The following is a 19770-nucleotide window of genomic DNA, read 5'->3' as shown; positions in this document are numbered from 1 at the left end:
TTGGTTTGATGGACAGTACCCCATGATTTGGAAGGAGGCAATCTTAATTCCATTCTGGAAATCAGGTAAGGACCATAGTGCCCCTAACAGTTATCGGAGTGTCGCCCTTATTAGTTGTATGGGCAAGACTCTTGAACACATGGTCAACCACCGCCTTGTCTGGCTGCTGGAGTCCCGAGGTTACCTGAGCCGCTCCCAGTGTGGTTTCAGGCGCTACCGTTCCACTCTTGACAACTTAATTCTACTGGAGATGGCGATACAGGAGTCCTTCTTACACTGAAACCATTTAGTTTATGTATTTTTGACCTTGAAAAAGCATATGACACTACTTGGAGATACAACATCCTTCGCCAACTTCATGAATGTGAACTATGTGGACGCCTGCCGCATCTGATCCAATCCTTTCTCGAGGGCAGGCATTTTCGTTATCACATTGGTGATGCCATGTCTGATTGCTATGTTCAGGAGAATAGTGTGCCCCAGGGTAGTGTCCTTAGTGTCACATTGTTTGCCATAGCTATCAATGGCATTTCCCCTGCAGTCAGGAGCCTTGTCAAATGCTCTTCATTTGTGGATGACTTTGCAGTCTTCTACTCTTCCTCTGATCTTACAACGATGACGAGGCAGCTACAACTGACCATTAGGAGGCTGGAAACCTGAGCCCAGACAACTGGTTTTTGGTTCTCACCTGAGAAGACTGTCTGTGTCAATTTTAATCGTGCTCGTCGGAGTTTTAACCAACCAGAGCGTACAATGGGGGACCGTATTTTACTTTTTCAAGACACAGTACGCTTTTTGGGTTTATTATCTGACTTGAAATTAACATGGCTCCCACACCTGAAAGACATATGAACAAAGGGCTTCTGGTTGTTGAACATTTTGAAATGCCTTGGCAGAAAAACATGGAGAGCTGACAGGTCCCGCCCCCTACAGTTTTTATAGGGCATTTGTTTGATCATGCTTAGACTATGGCAGCGTGGTCTATGGATCGGCCTGTCCTTCCTATCTCCGGATGTTAGATGCTGTCTACCATGCGGGCATTCAGATATCGACTGGAGCCTTTCGGACCAGCTCAGTTCAGAATCTGTGTGCAGAGGCTGGTGAACCACCACTCTGGTTTCAGCGACGTATCCTTTTGGCTTGACAGGCGCTGAAAATCTCAGCAGTCATGGCATTTAGTTCAGTGATCCAACCCGTCTTTGAACGACTGTTCAGGAACCGGCCCCAAGCGACCCAGCCATTTGGTATATGTGCTACGGACTGCCTCAAGGATTTGGATCTCTCGGGCATGAAAATACACACCCAGGGATGGAACGCACTGCCGCCTTGGTGTCTTCGGAGGCCCAAAGTGATTTTCAGTCTAACGGGATACTCGAAAAAATATACTCCAGTTATGGTTTTTACAACTTTGTTTTCGTCTATTTTAAGTATGTACCATAGTTTTATCGTTATTTATACAGATGGATCCCAGCAGGGGAATGCTCTCGGTTGTTCTGTGGTTTTCCCTGATAGGGTTTTTAAAGTGTGTCTTCCAGAACAATTTACAAATTATGATGTGGAGTTGTATGGCATTCTAATGGCACTGGAGAGGGTTCACAGCCATCACCGTATGAATTTTCTTGTCTGTTCCGACTCTCTTAGTGCACTGCAAATGCTTCACCAAATGTATCTTGTAGACCAGCTAATTCAGCTCACCCATGACCGCTTACAGTGGCTCCAACACCGTGGCAAGGAGGTGAAATTTTGCTGGGTACCTGGCCACATTGGGATACAGGGTAATGACATGGCTGATAAAGCTGGCAAGGAAGCATCTTGGGATGGTGCCGTCCATCATTGTCCCATCCCGTTGTATGCCATTATGTCATTTTCTGACAGATGCATCATGCGTCAGTGGAAGACTGAATGGTTGCAGGTGTCGGACAACAAACTGTGGTCGCTCAAACTGACCACAAAAGCTTGACGGACTTCGTGTCAGCCTCGCCGCTGGAAGGAGGTTTTGCTTACCAGACTGTGCATCGGACATAGCCCTTTCACACATGGCTTCCTCCTCCAGGGGGAGGATCCACCTTTCTGTGAAGTTTGTGGCGTGCCACTTTCTGTTCAGCATATTGTGGCTACATGTGTTCTGTATATTGATAATAGAGCAGCCCTTGGTCTTGTTGGAGATCTGCCCACCGTCCTTGCAGATACCGATACCAATGTTAACAGAGTGGTGAAATTTTGTGAACTATCGGGCCTCATCCCTAAACTATTGGGGAAGGGCGGCAGACTTTAGTATGTTATAAACTGCTCTGCATGTGGGGACAGCCTTCATCCCCACCCATGAGATTACATGTTGACTTTTCGTCAAGGCGTTGATAACCGTGATGTCGAGCACCCCCTCAACCCAACTCATCATCATCATCATCATCATCATCATTTACAGAGAGTAGCAGTCTATCCTTTTCATAATATGGTTGATATTCCAACCTGGGCTTTGCTATGATTGAAACCTATAAATGTTCAGGAACGCTTTATTTCTTGTTCTTATAAATAACAATTTCCCTTAAACCAACCATGAAATTGACACAAACAACTGCCTGTATTGAACTGGAATGTTTCTAGTAAGGATAGAAACTTGAAGTTGGGGGAGGATGTGGATCTTATACTGTAGGCATTTTTTAACAGGCGACTGCCCAAAATTCTACTCCTAGGGAATGAAATTGGGGATGAAAGACTTTTTGAAAGTATGTTGCTATTAAGAGAATTTTGAAGCTACAAGTGTGAAAACTTGTATTTCGTTTCTCAGTCAGAAAATAAAAAATATCTTTCTCAGCATTTTTGGAAATTCAGCCACTAAGGGGTAAAATTGTGGGTGAAAGATTTGTTGAAAATAAATGAAGTATTACCAAAGGATTTTTGAGCCTACATCTATGAGAACTGGGATGGGATGAAAATTTGCAAGAAAATATTTCATTACATTAAAAAAATTTCAAAGCTAAATTTCTGAAAATTGATATTTCACTTATTGGTTAGGTATAAAGAAATATTTGTTAGGGGAATAAAGTTGCTATGGAAATACCTCTGCAAGAACTCAAAAGCAAGGTTAACAAAAACTTTGGACTCCAGCTACCAGAATCACTTTTTGGTCGGAAGTACGTATGGAAAAGATCATGCCATGCATATTGATCTTAATTAGTGTGAAAAGTTTAGGTGCTGCAATTTGTGAACATCATAAAAATTCAATTAAATAAAAACAAAAAATCTCTGCAGGCCACTGAGTCTACATTAGCGAAGCAGTGAGCACTAAGCTAGTTTGTTACAAACAGAAATAACTTAGGTAAACTTAAGGCAATAGAAAATACACCTGTAAAAATGAGTTTAATATATCTGAATATTTATAAAGCATAATCTGACAACATACTGGAATATTCTTGACTGTTGAAGGAATTTTTTTAAAAGTTTCCAAGATGTGATTGATTTCATAAGGAGCTGTTTTTAGATGTAGGTTATAAGCAGTCAGGAATTCAAGTTTCTGTGTGATGCTTCTTTTTCCAGATTGTTTAACTGTTTGAGGTGACAGTGTAGAACTGTCTGAAAAAAATTTGGAATCTGTTAGTGGTCATCTTCCTTGTCATGGTGCACTTGACTTACTTCCTTCTTTATTACCGTCCTAATTGCTGTGGTATGTATTTGGACACCCAAACATTTCAGCTTCACTGCAGCAGGTTTATGTATGTAGTACACAACATAATTAAAAATAAAACATTGCATTCAATACAACTTAAAGTGGTTGTCTACTTTGGTGTGCACAATAAGTATTCAGACATTTATTAATAGATTTCATCATCAAATATTCAGTTTATCATCAATTCAATAAGAGAGAGAGAGAGAGAGAGAGAGAGAGAGAGAGAGAGAGAGACAGGGAGGGGGTGGGATTAATTTCACTTGAAGATTGCATGGGTATGAATTGCTGCAGCAGAGATAAAAAGAGAATTCTCTTAGTTATTTTATTTTGTTGCCCTGTTCTTAGCAAAATCTCTTTGTGTTTTCTTCTGGTGAAGCATTTATAATTTTGAGTACAAAGTTTAAAACAGAGACAAATCATTGATTAACTCCAACGATGAGCATATAGGACTCTATTCAAAGGAAAACAATAAAATGAGTTTGTTCCTTAATATCATCCATTTCTTTTAATTAACTGTTTTTTTTATTAACATAGAGCAGATGTTCCAGCAGATAACCCAGATTGTTGCTGTTTAATGCTGTGTATCAATAAAGGCAATTACCACCCATGCTTGATTGTTTTGTTCACCTGACAACTTCGGTTGAGAGCAACAACCACAACTAGTTGATACATGACTTAACTAAAGGTCCCTATACTGAACTTCAGGCTTAAACTGATGGCTGCATTCCTAGGGAGCAGTTTTAACATTGATGGTACACTGGTCAAGAGAGGGTATCACAGTTCAAGAACTCTTGAGATTTGTCCTCAAAGTCTTTCACAGCGGCATGTCTGAATAAAATCTCAGTTTTCGGTCCATGTCAGTTCGAATAAAATACTAGAGCTTATGATGGCTATCTCCACCATCTACATCAGGAGTAAAAATCACTGACTAGCAGGTTGGTCCCTGATAAAATTGTTGCCATTTATTCTAATCTCAGCAGCCTCCTTTATAACGGGATCCTAATATGTTGATGCACGAGCCAAGACTCACGTCCTTTCAAACTGTATTTTGTACTCAGCTATGGCCGACTTGTCAAGCTTCCTTTGTTTAGTATGTTGCTTGTGCTTGGTACAATGCTCTGCAATTATGTGAGTAGTTTGACCTATGTAGATGCTGCTGCATTCACAAGAGACACCATATACGCCGGACAGATGATGAGCAATGTTGTCTTTAACAGGATGCACCATTCTTGTATCTTGAGAGCGGACCAGAACACTGGTCTCAGTCCACGTCTCTGCAGCACATGTCCTAGCTTGCTGTATGTTGTGCCACAGTATCTACATCTACATAGATACTCTGAAAGTCACCATCAGAGGGTGGCAGAGGGTACCCTCTACTATTACTGGTCATTTCCTTTCCTGTTCCACTTGCAAATAGAGCGAGGCAAAAACAGATGTCTATATTCCTCCACATCAGCCCTAATTTCTTGTATCTTATCTTCATGGTCCTCACGTTCAATGTATGTTAGTGGCAGTAGAATCGTTTGGCAGTCAGCTTCAGATGCCAGTTCTCAATGGTGTTTCTTGAAAAGAATGTTGCCTTCCCTTCAGGGATTCCCAACTGAGTTCCCGAAGTGACTCTGTAGCAGTTACATGTTGTTCAAACTGACCCAAACCTAGCAGCCCACCTCGGAATTGCTCCAAACACTCAAGCAGTATTCAAGAATAGGTCGCATCAGTGTCCTGTATGTGGTCTCCTTTACAGGTGAACCACTCTATCCTAAAATTCTCCCAATAAACCGAAATCACCCATTTGCCTTTCCTACCACATTCCTCACAAGCTCGTTCCATTACATATCGATTTGCAACATTATGACCAGACATTTAAACAACTTGACTGTCGAGCAGAAAACTAGTAATACTGTATCTGAACATTACATGTTTGTTCTCCTTACTTACCTGGGTTAACTTGCATTTTTCCACATTTAAAGCTAGACATCATTCATCATACCAAATGAAAATTTTGTCATGTCACCTTGTATCTTCTGACAGTCACTCAACTTCGACGCTTTACTATACACCACAGCATCATCAGCAAACAACTGCAGTTGCTGCCCACTCTGTCCGCCAAATCATTTATGTATCTAGACGACAATGGTGGTCTTGTCACATATCTCTGGGGCACTCCTGACATCACCCCTGTCTCTGATGAACACTCGCCATTGAAGACAACACACTGGGTTCTATTACTTAATAATTCTTCGAGCCACTCACATATCTGTGAACTTATTCCATATGCTCATACTCTTGTTAACAGCCTGGAATGGGGCACCATGTCATATGCTTTCCGGAAATCTAAAAATATGGAATCTGCCTATTGCCCTTCATCCAAAGTTCGCAGTATATCAAATGAGAAAACGGCAAGCTAAGTTTCACATGAGCAATGCTTCCTAAAACCATGCTGGTTCTCGGACATAAGCTTCTCAGTCTCAAGAAAGTTTAATATATTCAAACTGAGAATATGTGCAAGGATTCTGCAACAAACTAAAGTTAGAGATATTGGTCTGTAATTTTATGGGTCCATTCTTTTAGCCTTCGTTTATACTGGACTCACCAGCACTTTTTTCCAGTCAGTTGGGACTTTGTGCTGGGAGAGAGATTCATGATAAATGTAGGCTAGATAAGGGGCCAATGCTATAGAGTACTCTTCATAAAACCGAATTGGGATTCCATCTGGATCTGGTGATTTATTTGTTTTCAAATCTTTCAGTTGTTTTCTATGCCAAGGATGCTTATTGCTAAGTCATCCATACAGGAGTCTGTCTGATGGTCAAATGATGGTATGTTTGCATTATTCTCCAGTGTGAAAAATCTCTTGAAAGTGAAATTTAAAACTTCGGCTTTTGTTTTGCTATCAACTGCCACACCCAAGAAGGGACTAAATAAAGCCTTAGACCCGCTTATAAATTTTAGATAGGACCAGAATTTTCTCGGGTTCTCTGCCAGATCTTTTCCTAAGGTGTTACGGTGGTAATCATCACATCCTTTGCACATAGATCTTTTGAGAGATGCATGAGTCTCTACCAACCTTTGCTTGTTGTCATTTGCGCATTTTCTTTTGAACCAAGAGTGCAACATCCTCTGCTTCTTCAGCATCTTCTGAATTTCCTTGTTAAACTATGGCGGATCTTTTCCTTCCTTTATCCACTTACTAGGCACATAACTTTCCAGACCACAGTTTATAGTCTGATGAAGCTTTGACCATAATTCCTCTACATCCATCTTGCTGGAACTAAGTGATGTCAGTTCATTGTCTAAGTGAAATGCAGGAAAGCAGCAGACTTGGCCTCTTCTGCTGATTCACAAGACATCTTCCATTGGGAGCATCTGAAAGTGATTTTAGTCTATCCCTTGCTATAACCATTCTCTCTGAACACACATCTCAAATGCTGCAATTCACAAGGCTGCAATTAAGTGGTTGTTATCAGAAACAATCCTTGTTCTGTGTACCACCGTGGTCAGGACCACTTTCTTGTGTACCAGATGATGAAAATTATTGGTGTTCAAGTAGCAGTCAGTGTGCGTTGGTTTCCTGTACACTGTACGACCAAGCTGGCTTCTTGCCTTCTGCTCGGTTAAAACGTCCAAGAACGGTAGCTTGCCACCCTTCTCCGTCTCAATAGTAAATTTAATGATGATCAAAAAACTGCTGCAGTGCATGTTCATTGTGAGGCCATATCTTAGGAAGCAAGATGCATGCAACACCACAGCCTTCTCCTCAAAGTTCTCCATGAAGAAACTCGTGACTTTCAGAGACAACGGTGATACTGCTGATGTGCCATCCAACATTTCACAATATCTGTCACGGTACATGAAGTACACTGTTGTTACAACATGACGGAACAATTTGACGATTCCAGGTGGAAACTGTTTGGCCAAAAGGTCCAGTGTATATTGTACTGGCACCCTCGTAAAAAGTGACATGCCTTCCACACTAACCATTATGTGATTTTGGTCATTTTTATTTTCTTGGGGGTTTCAATAAATGTCTGCAAGTTTACAACATACTGTTCACAATGTCCCAGTTTCAGTGCTAATAACCCTGCCATATGTTTTTCCAGTCTGTGTGTGAGCAAACTGATTGCACTAATAATGGGAATAGGAACATTTTCCTTATGTATCTTTGGCAGTCCATAAAGCCTGGGTGGTGTGGTGGCATGAGGCATTAATTTCTTCAGCACTCCGTGTGGTAAATCGAAGTCCTTTAATAATTTCCCTGTCTTTCTGATGATGGACTCTGTCGGATCATGACTAAGCTTCCAGTACACATCATCCTCTAAAAAATGTAGCACCTTCAGGTGGTAATCTTTGGTGTTCAGAACCACAGTGGCATTTCCTTTGTCAGCTGGCAAAAAAAAAAAAAAAAAAAAAAAAAACAAGTCCTTATTCTCAAGGAGTAAGTGTAATACCACATTGTTCCTTGTGCCCTAATATAAGATTTCGGTTGCTTAGCTTTCTCTAGCATGTAGCTGGTGGTTAGCCTGACGTCCTCAGCTGCAGCATGTGAGAGATGCTGAATGCACTGCTCTATTTCACTAACAATATCCAACAATGGCAGATGTCACGGTATGAGAAAAATTAAGGCCTTTGCTCAGTGCTGCCACAAAGCCAATGTCCAGTTCTCGGTTGGAAAGATTATAAACAGTTCTATGGGCCTTATTCTTCACGTCAGTTTCTCCACGATGAAATCACCACTGTCTCTGGTTGTCATGAATTCCATCATGGAGAACTCTGAGGAGAAAGCTTTGAACTCAGCATAGTTGCATACGTCTTGCTTCCTAAGGTACACTGATGACACCTCTCAAGGCAGGAGGCTGGCTTGGTCATTCAGTGTACAGGAAACCAGCACATACTGACCAATACTTCAATGCCAATAGTACGCAAGAAAGTGGTCCTGAACACAGTATGACACAAAGCCAAGATCATTTCTGATAACAGCCACCTGCAGTCTGAATTACAGCATTTGTGATGCATGTTCAGAGAGAATGGTTATAGCAAGGGAGACATTAAAAATGCTTTCAGATGTCAACGATGAAGGACACCTTGTGAATCAGCAGAATAGGCCAAGCCAGCTGCTTTCCTGCCATACTGTAGAGCACTGAGTGACAAGTTAGGACATGTGCTGCAGAGACATGGTCTGAAACCAGTGTTCTGGCTTGACCGCAAGATACGAGATATGCTGTGCCCTGTTAAAGATGATGTTGCTCTTTTGTGCCCATTGTGTATGGTGTCTGTTGCAAATCTATATGTCAAACTATTCACACAGTTGCAGAGCATTGTACCGAGCACAAGCGACATTTTAAACAAAGAGAGCTTGGAAAGTTGGCTGTAGCTGAGCATTGCTGGAACATGGACACAAAATACAGTTTGAAAAGACAGCAGTCATAGCTAAGGCATCAACATATTGGGATTCCACTATAAAGGAAACAACTGAGATTAGAATAAACAGCAACAATTTTAACAGGGACATGGGGTACATACTTGGCAGGAAGAGGGGGGCAGGTATTGGATATCAAAAGAAAGCAAAGACGGGTGTTTGATGCTTGTAGGGAGGTGGGAGCAGCTGTTTTAAGTGTGGCACTGGCCCCTTACACCACCTGTAGTCACTTGGTACTGAGGCAGGCCGGAGCTGCTATTAGCTGCCCAACTCACCTTCCACACACACGTCATTTTCACCCCTTCTGATTGGTGCCAGAGGTTGCAAAAGTGCCTGTATAAGTGGAAGACAGTACCAGAACCAGCAGTCAGTGATTTTAACAACAATGGCAGGGATAGTCATCAAGAGCTCGAGTGTTTTATTTGAAATGACGCAGCTTGAAAACTGAGAAGATTTGATTCAGCTCTCGAGATGCTTTATAAAACTCTCAAGAATTTTGCATTGCTCTCTCAAGTCTCTCAGGTGAGATATTCCCATCCCTATGCGAGAGGACATAAAGATGATTTTAGTATTCTGTAGAGCTGTTAGAAAAGTAGAATGTAAGGGCTACTCTGAGTTTTATACTCTGGATGGTTATGCCTGTATTAAATTGGAGGTTTCCCGAATATCCACAGATGTACTGCATGAAAAGAATATTAATCTGAACAATGCATGGATTTCAGCACAAATATTAATTATTGAGTGTGTGCAAAAGAACTAAGTGCATAATTTTGAAATTATAGGTGTTGTTTGCACTCAAAAAACTGATTCAGAGTTTGCAGTGGACATCAACAGGTAGTGATGTATTATTATCATGCATACCCATACATTAGAAGTTCAACACCAAAAACCTTTGCTGTTGTCATATGAGTTAAAAAAAACTGAACAGTAAATCTTAATTTGGAAGAAAACACAGAGGCATTCAGAAGCTGTTCTCTTAAAGCCACATGATCATTCATCAGGGATGGTACTTTTTTGCAGACAACAGTATCATCAGCAAACAATCAGATTGTAAGGCTGACTGTACCTGCTAAACTTTTATATGCATTTAGAATAGTAGTGGTCCTTTAACAGTCACGTGGTGTACTTTAAATGTTACTCTCATTTCTGTTGAATATTCACCATTCAAGGATGATATCCTGTGTTCTGATAATAAAAAGTTCTTCAAGACAGTCACATATTTATGAAGATATTTTGTATGCTCTTAAAAATGTTGCCACTCAACAATGTAGTACAGTGTCGAAACTTTTCAGAAATTTTATGATAGAATCTCTAATTGTTCATTTGCATCATCTTCTTGTGATACGTCACTTGTGAATAAAGTGATCTATGTGTAACAAGGGTGGTTTTTCCTGAAGCCTTGCTGATTCACTGAGAGAAACTCCTATTCTTCTGGGAACATCAGGTTTTCAAATTTATAATTCTTTCTTTTACTCATTTCATAAATAGAAATGGTTTTTGTTTTCCAGTCACAGATGGGATATCCCATCAAAGGCAGGGCTACCTGTGAAACCAGTCAAGTGATTTACAAGCAAAGCTGCAACCTCTGTGCTGCATTCTATGTAGGCATGCCAACCAACAAGCTGTCTGTCCGCATGAAAGGCCACCGACTAACTGTGGCCAAGAAACAAGTGGACCACCCTGTTGCTGCACATGCTGCCAAACATGATATCCCTCATCTTAATGACTGCTTCACAGCCTGTGCCATATGGATCCTTCCCACCAACACCAGCTTTTCTGAACTGCGCAGATGGGAACTTTCCCTGCAATACATCCTACGTTCCTGTAACCCTCCTGGCCTCAACCGGCGATTGTCCTCACCCATCCATCCCCTTCCCTGTTCCCATTCCAACACTACACAGCCACCATTTCACCGCCACACCCAGTCTTTTATTTTCTCTCCATTCCGCTACTTACCCCCTCCACCCTCCTCTCCTGCCCTCCGTATAATCTGCAGCACTTCACTGTCCGCCACTCCCACCATAATATCCCTCCCCCTCCCCGTCCCAGCCTCCTCCTTACCCCCACCCAGTCGCCACTCCCATCATGCACTGGTGCTTCTATTCGCAGTGTGGACTCAGCTCTCTGAGACTGCAGTTGTGTGTGCAAGTTGCATTTGTGTGTGTGTGTGTGTGTGTGTGTGTGTGTGGGGGGGGGGGGGGGGGCGCGTGAATGTGAATCTTTTTGTTGTGCCTATCGCGACTCAGCATCTCCGCTATATGGTGAGTAGCAACTTTCCTTCTCTGGTATTGTTACATTTAATAGTTTGCCTTTTTGTCACTGTTTTCAGTTTCAACACCAGATTGATCTATGAGAGACTGGGTGGAAGGTTTGGATCCATTCCATGACTTTATGTAGAACTAGAACTTCCTGGTATTTTCTAATAGTTGTATTACTCAAACATGATTGTGGAAATTATTGCGGGCTTCTCTTATAGACCTTCTTAAGAATGCATTTGTTGCCATGAAGCTTTCACTAACAGCTTTCCTCCATTTTCTTTTGAGGTAAGAAACTATAAAATTTTATTTTCGAGTCATTCTTCAGTACGTGCCATTAACCACTGGTACATCTTTCACTGTACTTTATTACTTTATACCTACTTATCTACAACAGGATTTACAATGTGTCTTAGCATTAAACCCAAATCTTATGTCTGCTGGATTTGAACACTGTGTTCCAGTTTATTTTTTATGTTGGGTGTTAGTGACCATCTATCAGTTCTACTCCCCTAACTTTGTTGATAAACATTTTGCCTTTTGTGATAATTGGCCCTAAGAAGCATAAAGTCATTAATCCCCGTCTCCTTGGTGACACTTAAACATCAGATGTTTGACAATTGTTGTAACACCCCACAAGCTTTCCTGGCCACTGTTGTCTCTGGGTGCTAAGGCCCGACTGCAACTGCCTCTGAAGTGAACAATAACATAGCTGAAGTAGATAATGGGGGTGTGGAAGAGGGGTGGAGTGAGGAGGAGGAGGAGCGATAGCAAGACAGTAGGGGAAGATGATAATTCTGCCCTGGAAACATGCAGGGACATGGTGGGGACAAGACTTGGCTGCTAGGTGCAATATCAGGAGGCTATGCATGGGAGATGGGAGATGGGAGGGGGTAGAGTAGGAGAAAGAACTATGTAAGTGTGTTGGCAGGAGAGAAGACATGTGCAACACTGGAGTGGTAGAAGAGAAGGCAACAGGAAGGTGAAAGACAGGCATTACTGCAAGTGGAGTTGAGGGTGCTTACAGGAATGAAGGATATGTTCCCCCTGAACAATTCAGAGAAGCTGGTATTGGTGGGAAGAATCCTGATAGCACAGGCTGTGAAGCAGTCATTGAAGTGAAGCACAGCTTATTGGTGACATGCTCAGCAACGCGGTGGTCCTTCGGCCATTCACATGGACAGGCAACTTGCTTAGTAATAATGCCTATGTAGAATGTGGTCAGTGGTTGCAGTTAAGTTTGAAGATCACACGGCTGCTTCCACGAGTGGCCCTGCATTTAATGGGGTAGGAAAGGTCTTGCATCTTGGTCTATCGCAACGATATGATCTATGAGGCAAGGGGTTGGCAGCTGTAGGGACGGACAAGGATATTTCATAGGTTGAGCAGATGTCAAAATACAACTGTGGGAAGGATGGATAGGATAGTGAGGACAATGTTTCTCATTTCAGGGCACAATGAGAGGTAGTTGAAACGCTAGCAGAGAAAGTGCTGCTTTAGAACTGGATGGTACTAAGTCACAAGAGGAGTGCTCCTTTGTGACCAGACAGTGGGTATGTGGGGGATGGTAGGTGACTGGGGAGAGAAGGCATGGGTGATGAGTTTCTGAACAAGCTTGGGAGGATAATTTCAGTCTCTGAAGGCCTCAGTTTGTCGGAAAAGATGTGATGACCATGTGTGGCTAGGCTGTAAGGAAGTGATTTCTTGGTGTGGAATGTGTTGCAGCTGTCAGAGTGAAGGTACTGTTGCTAGTTGTTAGATTAGGTGTGGACAAAGGTGGTGATATAGCCATCCTTGAAAGAGGTCAACATTGAGGAAGGTGGCCTGTAGGGATGAGGAGGACCATGTGAAGTGAATAGGGGAGAAGACGTTGAGGTTCTTGAAGCATGTGCATAGAATGTCCTCAGCCTCAATCCAGATCATTAAGATGTCATCAGTGTATCTGAACAAGGTGACAGGTTTGGGGTTCTGAGTGGTTTAAAAGGATTCCTCTAGATAGCCCATGAATACTCGTAAGTTAGCATAAGGTGATGCCATGTGGGGGCTGTTGCTGTACCATGGATTGGTTTGTAAGTGATCTTCAAAGTAGTAATTAGTGATGAGGATAAAGTTGGCCATGATGACCTCGAAGGAAGTTGTAGGACTGAAATCAGCAGCAAGACCATGGCCACTGGGGATGTTAGTGTAAAGGCAGGTGTCATTGACAGTGACAAGCATGGCACTGGGTGGTGAAGGAACAGGAACTGTAGAGTAGATGGTGGAAATGGTTGGTGTCTTTTATATAGGAAGTATGTTTGATTGTGATATTTCAGGAGGGCACAAGTTCAGGCCATCAATTGTGAAATTTCCACCCTGTTGAATATTTTCCTCAAGCTTTGATTTGATCTTGGCATTCACAACTGAAGGTCGGGGCAATATTTTTGAACAGAAGTTCCATTCAACATTTTTGCATAAACATCAATCATCATCTAAATTTCAATAGAGCAGACTGTTTTTGCATACAGAAACTGTATTACACTATGAATCTCACACTTGGAAGGATTGTTAATTTTGGCACACATTTTAAAATTACACAAATAAATAGTAAACAACTGTTCATGCTTGCTGTTGGCACAATACTAGTGCCAATGATTAGGAAGGTCTTTGATGCACCAGCTGGGGATCAGGACATGATTGATCAGATCATCAAATCAAAGCCAGTGGCCTTACCGCTGTAGTAAAAATGGTTCCCGTCAGATCACCAATGTCAAGTGCTGACTGGCATGGCTGGAACCTGGTTTGGGTGACTGTCCACTCTGGCAAGTGGGATGCACTCAGACCTTGTGAGGCCAGTTGAGGAGGCACTTGGATTGGAAAGTAGTGGCTCCAGTCATGAAAACTGACAACAGCCGTGAGAGCAGTGTGCTGACCACATGCCCCTCCATATCTGCATTCAGTGACACCTGTGGGCTGAGGATGACACAGGGGTCAGTTGGTACCAAGGAGCTTTCAAGGCCTGTTCAGATGGAGTTTAGTTCATCAAATCAAAATGTTATGTTCATTTAGACATCACTTGAGGCTTGATTGTTAGGTATGCGTGATTTAATTTCCTTTGTCTCATGCAACAACACGGAATTAATGGTAAACCCAAACACAGTTTTAAAGCCTAACAGACATGAAAAAGTAAGTCATTACTTTAAATAGTAATTATAATGGACACTATAAACACAAAATTTTACCTTTCAGGCTGTGAACTTTTACAGATTTATTGACCTGACATGTTTTCTTTCTTATAAAATTAATATTTATTTGTTATTTTTGAACTTGAAAAACAAGTGGGGTGGTTTTAGCATAAAATGTACAGCTTGTAAAGTTACTGAAAATACACAGCTTAAGTAGTTCAGAATCAGAGGTTTAGCTTAAGAAATAATTCAGAATAAGAGGTTTTGCTTGAATAAAGTGTAAGCCCAATATCCCAAACACATTCACTGACTTACAGTCAGTGAGTAATACATAGTTGTACTGATATAGAGGAGACAGTAATTTACTTACCGATCGCTGACAGAACAAATATTTACACCATTCAAAAATTTGTTGTGTGGTCATCGTTTCACTTGCAGCTTTAGATCCATTGATACACTCTTGATTATATTTCTAATATTCCAATTGTAGTTTCAGTGATTTTAGGCAGTTTGATCATGTGTGCTTTGTTTTTTAGAACAAAAGTCAGGTATTAATATACAATTATAAACTACAAGTGGATCAACCGAACAAGGACCATAGAGAGATGAACCAAAATTAAGTGTGACAGATAACATCTCATGTTTGAGAGTTAACACAATAACAAAGATGAAATTATGGAAATGGATGAATAACCAGGAACAACCATTTAATGACGGAATATCTTATTTAAACTGTTGCAGAAAACTTGCATATTTCCACCTTTGGTTACAAAATCTTTTCTCTTGCAGAACTAATTTCTTTATCAGTGATTAAGATTAATCTCTTCATTTCTCATATTTTAACATCTTCCAATTGTTAAATACTAAATGTAATATTTTTATTATCTTTTCTGAAATATTGTCTATTTGGCTGTAATTTTTCACTCATCAAAACTATCATTATTAATGAAATGTTTAAATATTTGAACTTAGTAAATCTTGAAATTTCCTGGCAGATTAAAACTGTGTGCTGGACTGAGCCTCGAACTCGGGGCCTTTCGCGGGCAAGTGCTCTACCATCTGAGCTACCCAAGCAAGACTCACGCCCTGTCGTCACAGCTTTACTTCTGCCAGTACCTCGTCTCCTACCTTCCAAACTTTACAGAAGCTCTCCTGCGAACCTTGCAGAACTAGCACTCCTGAAAGAAAGGATATAGCGGAGACATGGCTTAGCCACAGCCTGGGGAATGTTTCCAGAATGAGATTTTCACTCTGCAGCAGTGTGAGCGCTGATATGAAACTTCCTGGCAGACTAAAACTGCTTCCAGTCTTGGTCAGGCACACAGTTTTAATCTGCCAGGAAGTTTCATATCAGCGCACACTCCGCTGCAGAGTGAAAAGCTCATTCTTAGTGAATCTTGCTAAGTGCATTTAAGAACAAATATAATGACTGAATTACATGTTTTCATTAAATGAAAATGAAGTGGTGAAAACATTTTTTGTGTCCACAAACTCCGGATATTTATTGTTTTATTTGTTAAACCATACTGTAATTCAAATCAAATTCAAGAAAGTATTTTTTTTTTTAAATATAGTCAATCGTACTCAGTAATGATAGGATGATCTTTTATCTTTGAGAATAATTTTTCCTCCAGTTGATTTGAAACATGCGGATGAATAAGATGAATGCCAAGTCAACTGAGAATTGAATTACCTGCCACATGACATTCCAATTTTCTTTCATCTGTTGGCTACTGAATCTTGTTGGGATAATCTCTTAATTTCTCTTTTCAGTGCACCACTTGTCTCCCAGACACATTCTTCCATTCTGAATTCAATATTCTAGATTTCCTTCAGTTCTTTTTGAAATTGGTGTCAACAGACTGTGTATCTGCTGCTCAAAGCTATAATGTTCAATAAATTTTGTCTGCCCTCAATCAGGTTAAAGGAACTGTGAAATGTGTTTGGCACTAAGCTTAATTTGTATTTCTTTCACCACACACACACACACACACAGTTGATTACAGGACTGGAGAATAATGGCGAATTATCTAGGAGTTTCAACATTACATCATTAGCCACTGCTCTAAACATTAGTGCAAATATTAGAAAGAAAAGAGTTCTCAAGCTAGCACTTCTCATAATAACTCACATCTGCTTCCTTACATGTAATGGGATGAGTAACTAATTTTGAGAAAAAAAACTACATGGCAAAGTTCTGAAGTTTTCATTAAATAGTTTAATGTCATGAACACAAAATAACAAAATAAATAAATAACTGTACAGTATATACAAAAGTTTGTACAAAACATCATGAGGATTACGAATACACTTTAAATTAGGAGGAGAGGATAGTAACATAAATAATGAGCCCTATTATATGTGAATGGACAATTTTGTATAGCTAGTTTGCTATTCCAATGGCAAGACTTTATTCTCTGATCAAACATGGTGTAATAATGACATATCTGTTAAGAGACTCTCTGAATGACTTTCAGGAAGACCTATGAGATGAAGCCTAGTATGTACAGAAGATTTAATTCGAGGCTTTTATTTTCTAAGATGCACCTTTTTGAAATACAGGTATAATTCTTTATGGTTTAGCTGCATAAAAATAGATCCATATGTGTAATATGTACAGTATTGCACAAGTAACATCATACTGATTATTAACGAGGCACCAAGAGGAATTTGCTTTATTACCAAGTAAGGGTATAATGTCAATGAAATTCACCTAGCACCTCTGTATGCAAGGCCCTAAAAATTCTAAACAGGTCATGTAACAGTTATCTTATATTAGATTTCTCAATAAATTAATATCATTTCATAAATTATTGCAAACAATCTTAATGTCTTCAACTCGACATTCAATGGCACAATTTGTGAATATTTACTATCAAATGCTCTCCTAAACAAATGAATGCAATGATCTTAAAAAAATATATTTCAGTTACCTGCACTATAGGCAAATGATTTACACACTCTTTAAGTCTGTGGAAGAAATGACCTACCCCTCATATGAAAAAAAGGGATGAGTGCATGCATGAAACACACAAGGTACAAACTCAAATTTCAAAAATACTATTCAGACTAAATAATAGTAACTGCTTTTGTACAGAATATTACACATTTTTTAAAGTAGAAACAGATATATACAACATAATTATACACAAAGCTGGAATGGAGCAATGATGTCTTTATATTGTCATAATGGTCATTTCAAAATAACGTTGAAACCTATATTAAGGAAACAGACTAACACTGCCACTTACATTTTGAACAGCAGAGGAACTGACTGCCATTTTCAGGAGACACTATAAATCTCAACCCATGATTTAACAGCTAAAAGTTCATTCCCTTAAACTTTGAGTTACCTTCAGACAACAATCACAAAGAATTTTGTTTCACATATACATATAGCAGATTTGTTTTCTTTTTAACAATGGACAAAACATGACATTCTGTCTTATATCTGGCATTATTTCAACTGCTTTAAATGTCAAACAACATTACTGTTGTATGAAAAGAGAGTGCTTTTAAGAACAAAGAAATTTGGTAGACTCACTATTACACTTTTGCAATAATTCTGGCATGTACCACTTATGATAGAAATAATGTAACAGCGGGCATTATTCATGCTCTGTAAGGTTACTGAGTATTCTGTCTTACACACATGCCAGATATTGGTAGGCCTTAGTTTCAACAATTACTTTAAGTCAAATTCTGGGCTATCAAGTCGGAATGGTCGAACTAACTGCCCATGTTCTACTACTGGTGTTTGCTCCTCCTGTGGGTCAACACGTATGCGAATTCTGTTGTGATCATCCAGAGGTCGTGGCAATGATCGTGGTACATCACCATTCTGTGGTTGGGGTGACCCAGCAGGAGTGGGTGACGACGACGCATACGGCACATATATACGGACTACATCTGGACTGGGAGCTCTTGGCGTGGCGCGAGGTGTCGATCTGGCTGAAGCTGAAGGACCTCTCTGAACACTGGCAGATCCTCCAGAGCTTGCACCCCCTGCACTACCTTCCGATGCATTGCTGTGAGTGTCTAGACTGTTATCCAGTGCCTGTGATCGCGTTGTTGTAGAGAACACTGAGAGATCAGCAGTGGATGTAACACTTGTGTCAGCAAGAGAGCGGCGTGACCCACTGTGATGGCAGTCTAACAAAGAGCTGGCATCATCTATACTGGGGTCAAACGAAAATTTTGATCCTAGAAAGTGAAGAGAAAGTTATTATTTATTTAATTATTATTTTGTTATTTATTTAATTTAATTATTATCATTAAGAGAAGCACGCACACACACACACACACACACACACACACACACACACACACACACCTTGTAGTCTCATCTGATGATACATCAGGGTTCTCCTCTATGACTAACAGTAATTATAAACAGTTATTTTGTTAATATAGTTTCAAATTTTCATATTACGAAAGTAAACATTCCTGCTTGGCAGACTGCAATTTAATTTTTTAATTATGTGAAAGCAATCATTTTTCCAATAAAAACCCAGCAATAAGTCATTCTATATGCCTACTGATACCAAAAACCATTTATGAATTTTAATTTGAGAAATTTGATGTTTATTTAAATATACTTTGCAACAAAAATCATTTGGCTGTTGTATTGTAATACTTAGTTATGCTCTTCATTATGAAAGATTCTCTACATCTGATGTAAAGTACATAGTTAATGTCTGCATCCTTCTGAAAAAATTTAAAACTAGTCTTCACGAAGAGAACTGAAAAATTATCAACTGGTTCTAGGCCTACATGTCCTATGGTTGCAACTAACTTTGAGATCGTTGTGCAGATCAATATTATTCATGATAATATTCACATGTCAAGGCACACAAGCATTGTTGTTAATGAGTTGCTATGAGAACTGGTAGTAATCTGAAGTAGTCTTTTTAACGTAAACTAAACTTTGCACATATGCTATTTCACCTGCATTATGTAGAAAGAAAAATAAGGCATGTAACAGCAGTAATTTGAAAATATGACTGTGGTACCCAACATTTACAAATGTACACACTCATAACTTCTTGCACTACCCTTCACTCAACCTCTAATGCACCGAGATGGACCGGGACCATCCCTTAAAAATTTTATTTTCTTGATAGGTCTCAGCACACCTATCTATTGTTTCTTTTAATCCATTAGCTGCTTATGAGAGAGATCGTGCATTTCACAATCTCCAAGGATGGTAATTATTACGATTACTAATTTATCAGGATGAATTGATACCTCAGTCAAAGAATTGTCAGTTTC

The 19770-nt window shown here is 40.0% G+C and overlaps 1 protein-coding gene across 4 annotated transcripts in view; it reads right to left on the bottom strand.

Moving 5' to 3' along the window:
• Positions 1–16740: 16740 nt before the first annotated feature.
• LOC124709673 (USP6 N-terminal-like protein) overlaps positions 16741–19770 on the bottom strand; it is a 143192-nt gene continuing 140162 nt past the window's right edge. For 3 of the 4 annotated variants that reach the window (XM_047240860.1, XM_047240858.1, XM_047240859.1), the window contains one exon: positions 16741–18702. In XM_047240860.1, the coding sequence (XP_047096816.1) occupies positions 18185–18702 (518 nt within the window). In that variant the 3' untranslated portion in view covers positions 16741–18184. The remainder of the gene's footprint in view (positions 18703–19770) is intronic. The other variant, XM_047240861.1, reaches the window with a different exon arrangement.

Source organism: Schistocerca piceifrons, chromosome 1, assembly GCF_021461385.2.
Source record: "Schistocerca piceifrons isolate TAMUIC-IGC-003096 chromosome 1, iqSchPice1.1, whole genome shotgun sequence".
NCBI classification, from domain to species: domain Eukaryota; kingdom Metazoa; phylum Arthropoda; class Insecta; order Orthoptera; family Acrididae; genus Schistocerca; species Schistocerca piceifrons.
This window is presented reverse-complemented; position numbering and strand designations above follow the sequence as displayed.